The following is a 16,713-nucleotide window of genomic DNA, read 5'->3' as shown; positions in this document are numbered from 1 at the left end:
AATGCTGTGAGAATCTATGGATCGGAGAAACTCGCCAGTCATTCTATATTGCCGCTCAGTGCTTAGAAAAATCATATTTGAATTACACTGACTACTCAACACACGATGGAACCATCATTTCATTTTGCACCATTTGTTTTCTTCTGTCACTTGTCAATATACCATTAAGCACTGTGTGTTCTGACATAAAATGTAAAGAAACAACAAAATAAACTGATGTCTTGTTTATATTTGAGAGCAAGGGGTCATGCAGGGGACTTGCATCTAGTTTTGTTAGTCATTTAACAATGACAGCACTTGTCTTTTAAGATTTCAGAGAGAACCCTTGAGTTTGATGTCACACCTGGATGTAAAATCTTGAATGGGGCATTAACAGTGAGCCTATAAAATGTATGCAAGCTTGTGTAATATTTAATTTCCTGTTCAGACCAGTTAACAATGCTGGAATATGAACCTCAGTTGGGTTTATATTATGGCTCCACAAAGTCCGGCTAGTCAATTCCCTATTCATAGTCTATAAAGTAGACTGGTTTTATATCCAGGTGATTTATCATCTCGGAGCACGGCCTCCCTTTTACACTGACTTTCCTTCAGTCAGCTTCTCGGGGGCCAAGACACTGCCTCATCATCACACTGTGGGTATGGTCGTTTCTACTGGACATCTTGCACTTTCAGGTTATCAGCAGGTTTCAACTTAAATTTAAGACTTTTAATACCGTTTTAATCCCACTTAGAGCCAAATTTAATACCAATTTCACGACCATACTAGCAAAAGAAACGACATAAACAGACACTGACCTGGCGACTGCACTTGCGCGTCAATTTAAATGATCGTACGTTCCATAAAAGCTTTCGCCTGACGCACCAAGCTCCTGGCAGCTCTGCAAAAAACAACGACTTGAATACAAAAACATTTAATAGTATTTAATCTATTAATCTCCCATCCCACTGTTAGTCGTTATGCCAATTCCCAACCCCCTTCCTGGTTGTTGCGCACTTTCCCCTGCTGTTGGTCCGAGAGGCCGGAGACTGTCGCATGCTTTCCTCCGACGCATGTGCAGCCTGGCAGTGCAGACTCTCACCGGGAGAGTGTAACGTGTGGGAGGCCGCACTACCTCTCACCAGATCCTACCCTTGCTGAGCAGGCGACCCGACCGAACTGTAGGGGTTGCTGTCCACAACGCCCAGGACCCACCCACGGCTCCCCTCCCCCTAACTCAGCCAAACGAGTTAGTATAGCGATCAGCCCGAGCCAAGGCAATGCTGACCGCAGCCTCTTGCATTGGTGACGACACAGACGAGCACAATCTCCGCTACGCCACCTGACCGCCCATTTTGGCGAATGTTAAAAACGCCATGTAATAATCAACATTAATTCATTGTATCCCCACACAAGCTCCATGTAACGTGATGGTTTGCAGTTCATGACTTCCTGGAATACAGCAAGGATACTGTAAAAAACGTGATGACCCTTCCTTTTAGTTTAGTTGGAATACAGTATGTGACGTGATGTTTAATCCCTACCCCAATAACCCTCAAATCAATGAATTTTGTGCAAAACAAACTGGTTTTGGGATGGGTGAGATCATCGTGGAGCTGTAGGGGAATGAAATGCATTAGAATACAGAAGCAGTCGTACTCCATAGTTTGTTTGTTTTTATTGTCTTTTCCCCCTCCAGTTCCCTTGTAACATTCGTGTTATTTTCTCTCAGGATTCATAATGACCAAATAGGCAACATGTGAAACGATTTAGGCAATATTATTAAAATTAATGACACCCGTGTTAAAAAGAAGTTGCAAAACATGACACTGATGTACAACAAACCTTGTACGTGAATGATTCGTTACAAGAAATTGTTTTGACAGTGGCCATGAAATGAGGAATCCAAAACAAAACCCTCAATCATGTGAACAAAACATTTTAATTTAGATTGTGATACAATTCTTTGGTTGTGAAGCACTTTATTTTTTTTCATTATTATTTTTATTCATTATCATTTATTTATTTTTTAACAAATGTTGCCCAACTGATCTGGGAAGGACATTTTCACCTGGCTTAATAAAAAAATACGGGAGTTAGAGAAGGAGGAAGTGAGATCAAAAAGGCCACAAGCATATAGCATAAAAAAAATATGACATTTGTATTCATCTAATATAGGAATATCATACAACCAATTAGAAGATGGTGTTTGATTATGCTACTTCATTCTTGATAGGAATAGATTGAAATCACCCATGCCTAAGTAGTGCTGCGTAGACCTGTAACTGAACCCAAAATTAAAAGTTAGTGGTTAATGACTTAATTTGAAAATGTGTATATATATAAAAAAAGAAATTCAAAACACAGCACATCCATAATATTGGCAGAGGCATGCAGTAAGTTGACCCAATAACCTTTTTAGGTTGAAGGGCAGGGCAAGGCTTAATTACAGTAACAATATTTACTTCAGTATAGCAGTGAAGCTAAGAGATGCCGAAACAATAGTCCTTCATCTTTTCCCAAGGGAGTGAGGTATACTATATCATCAATAAGATTCATGATGACAGGAATTAAGAAAGACGAGGAGAGGTTCTGTTTTTATCAAACTATAAAACATACCAGGAATTGACAGCTTCTGAATCATAAAAGGAGAAGGGCATACAAATTCTTCCGCAATGCGATCTGGATTTTGAAAAGGTAAAAGGCAAATGTATTAAAAGAAGACACACTCCCGCCTTTAGCGGACGAGCGGAGTCTGTTTGAGGGAGATGAGGACGGAGCGCATTCGAGAGACGTCCTTCGCCGTCTTGTTGGTCTTGGGGTTGAAGTCACAGAGGCGGGCCACCCTCTCCCATTCAGACCCCGGGCTTTCCCCCTCGCATTCCGCCAGGAAGGCCTCCTCTGACGCCCTGGAACCAAGACGAGACACAGATTAATCCAACCACGGAAGGTATTTCAGGGCGATTTGACCCATCTCAAAAACCCTGCCCTCTTTTCCTGATCAATCAACAGTTGGATCAATCAATCAATCAGTGCTTTACAACTTACGCCCTCACATCCACCCATTCACTCACACATGGCGGAGGTGACCATGCAAGGTGGCAGCAGTTAAGGACACCTCCCAAGCCACTGTCTGGGGCAGGGTTTGAGATCAGGTCAATTAAATACACTTGCAAACAGTCTCCGAGCAGAATAGGGATGCTCAAACACAACACACTCAAGTTATTTCACATAGACTAGCATCTTTTGTATGTCACACAATTCATCCATGCATTTCTCACCAGTGTTCATCACAACACAATAGGGGTGAAAAGGTACACGTATCCGTACTGAACGGCTGTGTAGTGTACCGAACGAATACAGCGGTATGTTAACCACTAACGACCGTGACCGCTGTTTAATCTAATATAATTATTTTTTACAAGTCGATTATTAATTTCAATATAGAATATTTGTTGACAGCCCTACAAGTACAATTAGTTACTGCACACTACATCACCCTGAGTGGAACATGGAAAGCCAAACTTTCCCTCACTGTACCGAAAACCCGTACCGAACCGTGACTTCAAAACCGAGGTACGTACCGTACCGTACCGTGGTTGTGTACCGTTACACCCCTACAACACAACCTGTGAGTGTTCAGTCGAAATTGTAAATAGATAGCATAGCAAATAGCTTGATTTAGTAGCATTTAGGTATAATGTTCCGTTAGCATTCATGATAATCAAACGCAGACTAATCCCACACAGGTCTTTCAAAAGACGTATCCAAGTAGTCTTATTATTTTTTATGTACAGCTAGAGAGCATGCATACAGTGGAGGGAAAGGAACTAGCTGGCAATCGATAACGTGGGGCATACAACATCAAAAAAAGAATTCTAAAACCTACACCAAGCCTATAACATCAGAGTTGGGCTGTTTGTAGAAAGCCTTGTCAGCAATCCTAGTACGCAGGCAAGGCCAAGAGAGCAGGAAAGAGGGAGAGAGAACAATGTAAGTAACTATAAGCAAAGAGAAGTTTAAAGGGAGAGAGAACAGTGTCAGTAACTATAAGCAGAGAGAAGTTTAAAGGGAGAGAACAGTGTCAGTAACTATAAGCAGAGAATTAAAGGGAGAGAGAACAGTAAGTAACTATAAGCAGAGAGAATTAAAAGGGAGAGAGAACAGTGTCAGTAACTATAAGCAGAGAAGGCCAGCTTCAGAAAAGGATACTGTGTAAACAACCGAGAGAACCTACCAAAGCTGAGATGGAAGTAAAGCTAGGAAATAAATCACTGCTGTCAGTTGAAAACACGGCATCTCCATTTGTCCTCGTTTTAATGTTTTTATTTGAATTCAAAAGTGGTTCTCCGTTAGGATGTTTTTTTTAACTCCACCCCCCCCCCCCCCAGGCTGAAAGTGAACATGCAAACTGCGTTGCTGCTAGATAGATGATCTCCCGTTGTGTTTTCCAGTGTGTATATTAAGCTGGCCACTACAGCAGTCTAAACCTCTCACCAGATGGAGGGTTCTCTCTGGCTGCTTACAAAGACATGGGAGGCAGAAATTAGGCATAGGCCTGAACTACAGTCATAGATGCAAACTGATACCGTGCCAGACTTGGGCAGAGTCTGTTGGAAAGCATGAGAGGAAAAAGGGGGTTAGGTTGGTCAAGAAAAAGGAAAAACCCAAGATTGTGACAGAAGATTTACTGTCAGAAATAACTTTGACTATCATTAAAAAAAATGTAATATGTCAGAATATTTCAGAGTGGAATACATTTTCTAAACATATTCTTCAGTAAAAACATTGCAAAAACACAGACTACACTAATCGAAGTAGGTAGTATGTGAAAAATTGTCCTCCGTACACGATTAGATTCACAATTCGGTGATAACGGATCACAAAGCCTTTACACAAAGCAAGCAATGTGAAATCGTGATCAGGAGGACATGTCTTGTTCCCTTAAATAATGAACATCCATCTGCCACATGAATCCCTCCCAACATCCCTCGAGGAACGGAGATCAGCAGGCACTGCTCCAAACGTCCATGCCGCTCATTGAGCATCCCGTAGCCAAACTGTCTGAATGCAAGTAGGCCAAGTAGGATGCATTTAAGTCATTCTATGGTCTTGGTGTTTTATGGCGCATCTCTTGGAGCATTATGACATTATATGTAAGGCTGAGAGTAGACGATATGCCATTTGGAAGAATCGATAAAATCGGGACACAATTATCGCTAAATATAGATTTTTATATTATTATTTTGCATGTGTAAAAAAAATATACCTTATATATAATAAAAAGTTTAAAATAAATTTCTTAAAAAAAAGAAAAAATACTATTATTTGACATTAGTTTGTGTGTGTGTCACGTGCACTCACTGTAGTTTTTGAGATGCTGTAGTTGGCCCACGACACACACGAACTAACGTTAAATGTTTTAAGAGCAGGGAGCTCTAAATGTTATTATAATAGTTATTCAGTATGTTGGCTGTTTGTTAGCCATATAATTAAGGCTGAGACCACTTATCGATTTCACGCAGTTATCGATAAATCGATAAGTGGTCTCAGCCTTAATTATAGGGCTAACAAACAGCCAACATACTGAATAACTTTATTATAACAACATTTAGAGCTCCCCGCTCTTAGGCCTTGTCCAGACAAAGACGGAACCGATCTTTTTAGTTTTCATTTAGTTTATTTCAAAAAGGTTTTCCGTAAACACGAAATCGTCTCAAGAAATATGTGAGTCCAAACGAAAACCACTTAAAATGCTGTATCGCTGCCATAAATGTACAAAATAAATGTCTTTCCTGTTTTAGATGTTGCTCTTTTATTTTGAAACCCCCTGACCGTAAGTGTTATTGTTGTTTTCGCTAGCGGAACAACTTGTGTCGTCCGGTTCTGTGCTTTTGAGCTAACACTAGTTTCCAAAGGAGAGGAGAGAGACACCACGGCTCACATGTGCAAATGCAGCTACAGGCATTCGATGATGAGGAGGAAGAGCTGCTGATTTTAATCGGCAGGAGAGAGAGCGCGTTAAAGCTGTATATAATATGGTGCGGTCGTAGGCACGACAGCGGAGCTTGAACTACCTGTTGTACTATTAAATTAATTTATTGATGTTTAACTTGTCCCCGTGTCCAGTCCTTTCGACTAGCCCCACCCGTTCATTGTAAACAATGATGCATGTAATTGTATTAACGTTACTGTGTGTTGTAGTTGTAGCTATGTTAATAATGAGCATGCTAAGGGAGAGGTGGGCTATCGCGTCATCGGTTCAGGAAAGATGCGTACTGGCTTGTAAACGGGAACGCAAGGGTGGCGTTGATCGATTGATTTATTGCGTCTTCAGATTTGTTCACTCTGGGATCCATTCTCAGAAAATAGCGTATTCAGGCTCCCAGAACGTGGTTCCGTCTGGACGAAACGTGCATACGATAAAATACTTTGGCGGATACACCCAAAATCGTTGTCTGGACAAGGCCTTAATCACCTAATAAGTTGGGTGTATCCGCCAAAGTATTTTATCGTATGCACATTTCGTCCAGATGGAACCGCGTTCTGGGAGCCTGAATACGGTATTTTCTGAGAACGGGTCCCAGAGTGAACAAATCTGAAGACGCAATAAATCAATCAATCAACGCCACCCTTGCGTTCCCGTCTTTACAAGCCAGTACGCATCTTTCCTGAACCGATGGCGCCCACCTCTCCCTTAACCCGCATGCGTTTGCGCATTATTAACATAGCTACAACACATATTGTTTACAATGAACGGGTGGGGCTAGTCGAAAGGATAGGACACAGGGACAAATCAATTAATTTAATAGTACAACAGGTAGTTCGAGCTGCGCTGTCGTGCCTACAACCGCACCATATTATATACGGCTTTGACGCGCTCTCCCTCTCCTGCCGATTAAAATTAGCAGTTCTTCCTCCTCATCATCATCGATTGCCTGTAGCTGCATTTGCACATGTGAGCCGTGGTGTCGCTCTCTTCTCCTTTGGAAACTTAGCGTTAGCTCAAAAGCACAAAACCGGACGACACAAGCTGTTCCGCTAGCAAAAACAACAATAACACTTCAGGTCAGGGGGTTTCAAAATAAAAGAGCTAGTGATGCACGATATATCGGCCGCCGATATAATATCGGTCGATATGGCCGTTTTTTTTACACATCGGTATCGGTCCGATATCAAGATAGGGCCGATATGGGCCGATACAAAAAATTTAAATAAAAATCATTTTTACATGTTTTGGCCTTAAATCAGACCTGGGCAATTACGGCCCACTTCCGGCCCTTTGGGCGTCCGTGTCCGGCCCGTGGTACATTTTTACAATGGGAGATAATGAATATTGAGCAGAATTAAGTTCACGTTTCAGCTCGTCACCAATGCAAGAGGCTACGGTCTCGACTCCCGGAGTCAGCATTGCCTTGGCTTGGGCTGATCGCTGTACTAACTCGTTTGGCTGGGTTAGGGGGAGGGAAGCCGTGGGAGGGAAACTGGCGTTGTGGACAGCGACGCCTACAGGTCAGGTCTGGGCGCTTGCTGAGCGGAGGCAGGACTTGATGAAGGCAGCGTGACCTCCCACGCGTTACACGACTTCACCAATGAGAGTCCTTGCTGCCAGGTGGAAAGAGTCACTGGCTGTCGCCGCGCGTGTCGGAGGAAGCGTGCGGATTACTTCAGGGCTCCCTTGTACCGACCAGTAGGAGAACATGCGCACAACAACCAGGTAGGGGAGGGGGGGAATTGGCACAACGACTAAATTGGGATGGGGAGAAAACAGAGAAAAAAATCTGAGAAAGAGAGGATAAAAAATTAAATAAAAATAATTAAGTTCAAGTTATCATCATTGGTTCGGCCCTCCAACACAGTTCCGGTTTCTCATGTGGCCCCTTGTAAAAGTGAATTGCCCACCCCTGCCTTAAATAGTTTCATTTCTCATTTCTGAAAATAAGTTACAAAAGTTAAAAAAATTAAAATGCGGGCGGTCAGGTGGCGTAGCAGAGATTGCGTTCGTCACCAACACCGGAGCGGCTGGATTCGAACAAATCCAGCTCACAGCTCCGGCGTTGTCACCAGCTTGGCTGGCCGTTCACACTAATACAATTGGCTGTATTAGAGGGTGGGAAAGCTGGCGGGGTGGGTCCGGGTCGTTGTAAACAGCGACTCCTACAGTTCGGTCGGGGCACCTGCTCAGCGCGGATAGGATCTAAGGGGGGTAGTGTGATCCTTCCACACGTTACACCCTCTCAGTGAGAGTCCGCGCTGCCAGGTGAAAAGAAGCGGTTGATTGGCTAGACGTGTGTCGGAAGCACGTGATAGCCTTCACTCTCCCAGACCGACTGTGGGGGGTAAGTGTGCAGCGACCAGGAAGGGGATTGGGAATTGGCATAACGACTAACATTGGGATGGGAGAAAATCGGAGGAAAAAGGAGGGGGAAAAAGATCAATAAAAAAAAAAAAAATATATATATATATATATATATATATATATATATATATATATAAAAAAATCGTTTTGGAAAATAGCTCTTTATTTGATCATCATAAAAAAGTGTTTTCTATACAGAGATATCGACATCGGTAAATATCGGTATCGGCCAGAAGCCCAGAACAGCAATATTAATATCGGTTATCGGCCACAATTTTCACATCGGTGCATCACTAAAAAGAGCGACGTCTAAAACAGGAAAAAGTTTGGACGCACATATTTCTTGAGACTATTTCGTGTTTACGGAAAACTTTTTTGAAATTAAAACGAAATGAAAACGAAAAGGATCGGTTCCGTCTTCGTCTGGACAAGGCCTAAGACTTTCCTTAAAATGAGAATCCCACTCTGGGTTGCTTTACTACAGAGCAAAATGAGCTCACAACCAGCTCTGTACATATCGTCAGGCCAGAGAAATAACCCTAAAACTACTGCACTGGCTCCAGCTTTACAAAGGACGTATATACAATGGGAAAGGAGCAGGCGTCAGTCAACGTCAGTCAAAGGTTCCCATTCCTACCAAACACACACTTCTACCAAACACACACTCTTACCAACATTCCTACCAAACACACATCTACCAAACACACTCTTACCAACATTCCTACCAAACACACTCTTACCAATATTCCTACCAAACACACACCTACCAAACACACACTCTTACCAACATTCCTACCAACATTCCTACCAAACACACTCTTACCAAGCATTCCTACCAAACACACACCTACCAAACACTTACCAAAGACATTTATTCTACCAAACACACACTTACCCAACACACACTTACCAACATTCCTACCAAACACACACCTACCAAACACACACTCTTACCAACATTCCTACCAAACACACTCTTACCAAGCATTCCTACCAAACACACACCTACCAAACACTTACCAAAGACATTTATTCTACCAAACACACACTCTTACCAAACACACACCTACCAAACACACACCTACCAAACACTCACCTACCAAACACACTCCTACCAAACACTCACCTACCACACACTCACCTACCACACACACACCAAAGACGCACCTACCAAACACTCACCTACGAAACACACACCTACCAAACACTCACCTACCAAACACACACCTACCAAACACTCACCTACCAAACACACACCTACCAAACACTCACCTACCAAACACACACCTACCAAACACACTCCTACCAAACACACTCCTACCAAACACACACTCTTACCAACATTCCTACCAAACACACTCTTACCAACATTCCTACCAAACACACTCTTACCAAGCATTCCTACCAAACACACACCTACCAAACACTTACCAAAGACATTTATTCTACCAAACACACACTCTTACCAAACACACACCTACCAAACACACACCTACCAAACACTCACCTACCAAACACTCACCTACCAAACACACACCTACCAAACACTCACGAAACACACTCCTACCAAACACACTCCTACCAAACACTCACCTACCAAACACACACCTACCAAACACACACCTACCAAACACACACCTACCAAACACACACCTACCAAACACACACTCTTACCAACATTCCTACCAAACACACTCTTACCAACATTCCTACCAAACACACTCTTACCAAGCATTCCTACCAAACACACACCTACCAAACACTTACCAAAGACATTTATTCTACCAAACACACACTCTTACCAAACACACACCTACCAAACACACACCTACCACACACTCACCTACCAAACACTCACCTACCAAACACACACCTACCACACACTCACCTACCAAACACTCACCTACCAAACACACACCTACCAAACACACACCTACCAAACACTCACACCTACCAAAGACGCACCTACCAAACACACACCTACCAAACACTCACCTACCAAACACACACCTACCAAACACACACCTACCAACCACACTCTTACCAAAAACACACACCTACCAAACACTCACCTACCAAACACACACCTACCAAACACACACCTACCAACCACACACCTACCAAACACACACCTACCAAACACTCACCTACCAAACACTCACCTACCAAACACTCACCTACCAAACACTCACCTACCAAAGACGTGAGATATTATTTTATAATATCTTATTATCTAGCACACTCTCAGGAGCAACACCGAAAGAAACATTTCATTGCAAAGTATTCTGTATTCTGTATGACAACTAATAAAGAAACTTGAACTGATCGAGAAAGACAATCGAGGTATCAGGACATTTCAAATGACCCGTCCATTGTAGCTGTTTGAAAGTTAGTGAGGGTAGAGCTATGAGTCATTTGATGCTTTTTTTCATGCTTGCTGAATATATTACTTCCTGTAAACATAGCAACATCTCTGACATCACAATAATATTCAGAAATAGGTTTTGGTCTTTAGAAAGACTAAACTAACTTGGTAAGTAATAAGTACTACATTAAATAGGTCTTGGTCTTTAGAAAGTACAGTAAACTAAGTAATAAGTACTACATTAAATAGGTTTGGGTGTTTAGTAAGTGCAGTATACTAAGTAATAAGTACTACATTAAATAGGTGTTGGTGTTTAGTAAGTGCAGTATACTAAGTACTACATTAATTGTGTTTGGGTGTTTAGTAAGTACAGTATACTAAGTACTACAATAAATTAAAAAAAGTTGCTTGGCATGTATTCACTTGCAGAGACAATAACATGGAATGCAATTTCACAGCAGTCTCCCACACGTTATTTGAACTCTAATATCAGGCAGACCCACCACAAATAAGATTTCTCAAGGTGATACAATTACACATTCACAGCGCTCGGTGTGTGGTGCGTTTACACCACGCTGTTGTTCAATCATGTGTATCTTAGTCTCCAAAGCCTCCTACCACCACAAACAACCTTAACAAGCTGTGATTAACACTGCACAGATGTGTTGACTATATATATATACTGTTCAATTAGTTGACAGGATCCTGTGACTTAGACCATTTTTGAGTTGACAGCCTTCGAGGCTCCCAGCCGTATAATGACTGCACTCATTAATACACGTTGTCACAACAGCGTTAACAGCTCACATAAATGATAAAGGCAATGGTGATTATTTTCTCAGCTCGACAACAGTGGATGGATCAGAGTAGGGCTGAGAGGTATACCGAATATGAAGGTGTACCACCATGGATCCATGCAAATATATGGATTTTTACTATACTGTATAATAAAGTGTATATATTTTTTAAGTTAAAAGGTTCCTTGCAGCAGTATTTAAGGGTTCCTACACGTTTCAACAAGCTACATTTAAGACTTTTTAAGACCTTTTGAAGACCACTTTGAATATAATTCAATAAAAATGTATTAAGGAAAATTACTATGAAAAAAGTAATTCCATACAAATTGTTGGGGGGCAATTAATAGGCTATTACCGTACTGTTTACCTTGCAGCCCAAACACATTTAAACGAGATAGAGAAGTTATCGCATCATAGAAGTAACTTGATGGTTTGATTATTGTGTGAGGATATATCACAGTTTTCACGCGTATTATACTTTTAAAAAGATTATATATAAATCTGTATCTTCCATTTGAATAAAATAGGCTTTTTCTGTATCAGGATTTCTGCATGTCAAAGAGTAGCCAATAGCACACATCAACTATCCAGTTAGTTTTTATGGTGTAACATCTGGCTACTTAAAATCACTGAACGTTGTAGCAGTTTGACCACAGCATACAGAAAGAAGGGGAAGAGAAAGAGAGAAAGTGAGTGGAAGAGAGGGAGAGAGGGAAAGAGAAAGAGGGGGGGGGGGGGATGTCTCAGGTCCTCTCATTCCTCACTGTTTGAGCTGGAGATCAAACTATTCCAAAGAGGCCCATCTCTAACTATTCTCCGCTAGGAGCGGCCTCCAGGGTAGTTCATGTTGGCAGCTCAGTTAACGTTAGTTAACTGTTTTGGGGCCAGCTTAGTTAATGTTGGCAGCTTAGTTAACGTTAGTTTAACTGTTTTGGGGCCAGCTTAGTTAACATTGGCAGCTTAGTTAACGTTGGTTAACTGTTTTGGGGCCAGCTTAGTTAATGTTGGCAGCTTAGTTAACATTAGTTTAACTGTTTTGGGGCCAGCTTAGTTAATGTTGGCAGCCTAGTTAACATTAGTTTAGGTTTTCACCGTGACTCTGGCATACAGGGACAAGCATGTTAGACGCATTGGACCCGTTGGCAATGGATATCTTTCTGTCTTTATTCAACCACCTCCGAAACGTATCTTCATCCAACCATTTGTCATTAAACTTGCATTTCCCCCACCTTGGCTCATCCCTTAGCCTGTTAGCTTGCTAGCAACCTTGACTGACGATGATGCTAATAACCTCAACCCTCTTTGATGACACACAGCCAGACACCAACGGAAATATTATATCGATGGCGAAGTCTCTCATTGTCCAATACTAACTTATTCATTTCAAACAAATACACACTATTGGACATTTTACGGTAGGCTGCTGCGTGTGACAATTTTTCCCATCAGCCTTAAACGCATCCTCTGCAAATTACCCACAGCAGATTTACGTTAAGTTTAAGACAATTTATGACCTTGGTGATTTTATTTTAAGACCTTTTAGGACTTTAAAAAAAAGGAGCTGCGGGAACCCTGTATCTAATAAGTAAAAGAGAAATAGCCAATTTTGAATTAAATAACACCATTGACAATTGACAAACAAAATATAAAGTGGAGTTATCCTTTAACACCATCAACATTCAGAACAATATCGCAATATTACACTTTGGCCATATGGCCCAGGCCCTAGATCAGCTACGAACCTGTTGTTGGCCTTGTTCTTCTCCATCTGCTCATTCTGGTGCACGTGCCAGTCCTCTAGCTCCTTCTTAGCTTTCTCTTTCCACTCTGCCTCCGCTGCCTTGGATGCAGAGTCTTTTCACAACAGCGGAAAACAACAACATGAGAATCGCTCTTGTTTAAGCACAACAGGACAAACTGCTGACAGGCTAGTAGCTCATTACATTACATTACATTACTTTGCTGCTGCATCCTCCTCCTCCTCCTCCTCTTAGGTATAAAGATGAACTTCAGCGTCAAGCTAACCAATAACCAGCGAGCGATGAAGTAGGAAGTTTCAAGTTCAAGTTTCTTTATTAGCTGTCATACAAAAATACAGAATACTTTTATATAAAATGCTTTTTTTCTGTTTTGCTCCCGAGAGTGTGCTAGATAAAAAATAAATAAATAATAAAGTATCAAATAGAACGTAAACGGGGCGGCTACGTGGCGTAGTGGGCAAGGCGCTCGCCACGAATGACGGAGACGCTGGGCTCGCCTGTTCGAGCCCAGCGCTCCACATTGCTTTCAGTTTAGCTGGTCGTTCATACTAATACACATTGGCCGTATTAGGGGGTGGGAAACTGATGGGTGGGGATCGGGCGTTGTGGACAGCGACTCCTACAGGTCGGTTGGTGCGCCTGCGCAGTAGAATCAGGAAGTGTCGGGGGCAGTGTGAGCCTCCCACGCGTTACTCCTCGCCACTGAGAGATCGAGCTGCGCAGGTGAAAAGATGCGACTGCTGTTACCTCAAGTACCGGAGGGGACTTGTGCTATGTATGACTTAGTCCACATTGCAGCCGGCTTGTGGGAGGCAAGAAACAGCGTTCGTGACAGGGGAGGGTTGAATTGGACGAGACGAAATTGGGATGGGAGAAAATATAGAAAAATGGGAGAAAAAGTGGATAAAAAAAAAATTAAAAATACGTAAACAAGTGTAAACAAAAGTGTTCAATATACATACAATATACAATACAGACAGAGTAGAACAATTTGTAACTGAGTTACAATACAATATACAGTACAATGCAGAAATGGGATGAGGTACAACTTAGGGTAAGGTGCAATGAGGTATGAGTTGTAGTGCATATCTCTTTACCAATAAATATAAAGTGTGTTAAAATGTCTAAAGTGGGTGCTACAGTGAGTTGTTTATTTAAAGTGAGTGTGTACGTGTGGATCTGTGTGCTGTGAGTGTATTTGCATTTGATGGTTTGTTACATAGTGTTATTGTCATTGAGCATCCTGAGGAAATGACCCGACGTGAACTACAAGAAAAAGGGGGGTAAGGTATTTGCTCACCTAGCTCCTCCAGGCGTGCCTTCTGCTCCTCCTTCCACTTCCGCAGGCTCTCTGGCTCCTGCCTCAGCTGATCGACCTGGGCGATAGCTGCATAACTGTCAACCTGTCCGATGGCTGCGTAACTGTCAGTCGGGCCGTTGGTCTCCTTGAGGAGGAAATGAGACGTTCAAGATGTTGCGCAATCCAGCTTGGTAGATCAGAGTGCTTGGTGGACGGTAAATACGTCGGACAACACCAAACAAAAAAGGAAGCTTACCTTTATAATATCCATTTATTAAAAGAAATTCATTGTGATGACATTAAAATAAATCTAATTCCACAGTAAAACCCTGGCAGAGGCGAAGAATTGTGTGTGAAACGGATGAGAGAGAAAGTATTGTACCCATTCTGCAATCTTGTTTTCAATCAATCAAATCAAAGAGATGTTGTAGGGGAAATGATAAATTAACTGCTAGAAAAGTGCCTGCTAAAATAAAATGTGATCAATCTTACCTCAATCTCAAACATATCCCCGTTGACTGTGGCAGCAGGTTCCTCTTCAAAGGCGTCTAGCATAAAAAAACAAAGTTGTCTCAACGCGAAGTCACTTCAGTTTTGCACAGCTCTCCCCATTTTACTACTGTAGTGTGTGACACTGACTGTAGCAACAGAAAATGCAGGAGCACCTGTTTGGCCACTAGTGTGACCAGTCCTAAGCCACCGTCGTTGCCCCCGCAGCTCTTGGCTAGATATTATTCTCAGATCACCCGGAAGAAGAGTACAAACCATTAACATTAGCCAACTAACCACTAACCAGTTAACCCAGCCACATTAACCCCTGCCAGGCTAGGGATAATAAACAACAATACCTGGCCAAATAGAGCAGTAGATGCGGTGCTGGTGGCTTCAATTTTATGATGAAATGAAAATGGGGGACCCTGATGTAAACAAGACGAAAGTCTTTCTCTGGTCTGCATCCCCTTAACAATTGTGTGTATGGGGCTGTACTGTACCCATTCTGCAATCTGTTAATAACATTTTCAATCAATTCAATCAATCAATACCACGGAGGCTGTCAAACTGCTCTAACGTGAACGTTGCCAGCGAGTTGCTGCTAACTCGCTAATTGTTACAACAACACGATTCAAACTCAACTACGATAACGTTAGATCGCCTAGTAAGTTCATAATGTCAACAGTTGCAGTGTTGCTTAATGGAATTAATTAGTTTAGGCAGTTGTTATTGCCGACTCACTGACGATTATAAGCTATTAAACTAGCAACAAGCTAGCTGTTTGCGTTAGCTCGTCGGCTAGCCAGCTCCACTGGTCTCACGTCCAGTTACCATAGTGAGCGGCGGGTTCGGGCTCCTCGGGATCATCCTGCGGGTCGCCGACTGCTTCTTCTTCTTCCTCCTCTTCTTCCTCTCCTTCTACCTCTTCTTCTTCCAGGGCTCCGAAGCCTTCGTCGTCGTTCTCTATCACCGCTATCTCGCTCTCTTGTTGTGCCAAAAAAGCTGCGGCTGGGTCCTCCTCCACCGGGTTCACTCCATTGTCAGCCATCTTTCACACAACTCAAGTCAAGTGTGCGGCTCCTGTTCTGCAAGTTCAGCTGGCAGCTAGGTGGGGTTAGCGAGCCACATATATAGGTCGATGGTTTATTATTATTACCGCTCGCACACAAAGCTGAACTATTTTAATTGTGTTTCGATAGGGGTTATTTTATTTGGGGCTGCAGGATGAGCTAACCGATTTAAAGCTGATAGCTAGCTAACGTTATGGACCTTCTTAGTGGTGATTTCATGATTTATTCACTTGTTCAACCACTGGAGTGCATGAGTGCAAATAAAGTGATGAAGCAGGGTACCACCACGTCCCTCTTGTTAGAATGTGTCTCCATCTGCTGGTCAATTATAGAATTGCACGTCCACGTCTCCAGTCGGACTCCCCATTTTTACAGTACAGCAACTTGCAATGGGCCTGGTCTACAAGATACACTACACCAAGTACCATGTACATGTCAAAATACTTCCCAAAGGTCAGTGAATACCACGATCATAACACCAGAGGGAGCTGGATTACATGGCATCCAATGTAATACAAAAAGTCAACCAACGAACTCGATTCTTGTACCGGATCTCCTCTCTGGTAAACAAGAATACCCTGAAGACTCTG

The 16,713-nt window shown here is 42.3% G+C and overlaps 1 protein-coding gene across 1 annotated transcript; it reads right to left on the bottom strand.

Moving 5' to 3' along the window:
• Positions 1-1,636: 1,636 nt before the first annotated feature.
• On the bottom strand, positions 1,637-16,140 carry cltb (clathrin, light chain B). The gene is made up of 5 exons (XM_084332549.1): positions 15,885-16,140; positions 15,054-15,109; positions 14,562-14,706; positions 13,244-13,355; positions 1,637-2,889 (listed from the first exon to the last, which is right to left on the bottom strand). Exons 1-5 carry the CDS (start codon positions 16,099-16,101, stop codon positions 2,718-2,720), a joined length of 702 nt encoding a protein of 233 aa, XP_084188675.1. The 5' UTR covers positions 16,102-16,140; the 3' UTR covers positions 1,637-2,717.
• Positions 16,141-16,713: the final 573 nt, after the last annotated feature.

The sequence above is a fragment of the Notolepis coatsorum genome (assembly GCF_963971535.1).
Source record: "Notolepis coatsorum genome assembly, chromosome: 16".
Lineage (NCBI taxonomy): Eukaryota > Metazoa > Chordata > Actinopteri > Aulopiformes > Paralepididae > Notolepis > Notolepis coatsorum.
This window is presented reverse-complemented; position numbering and strand designations above follow the sequence as displayed.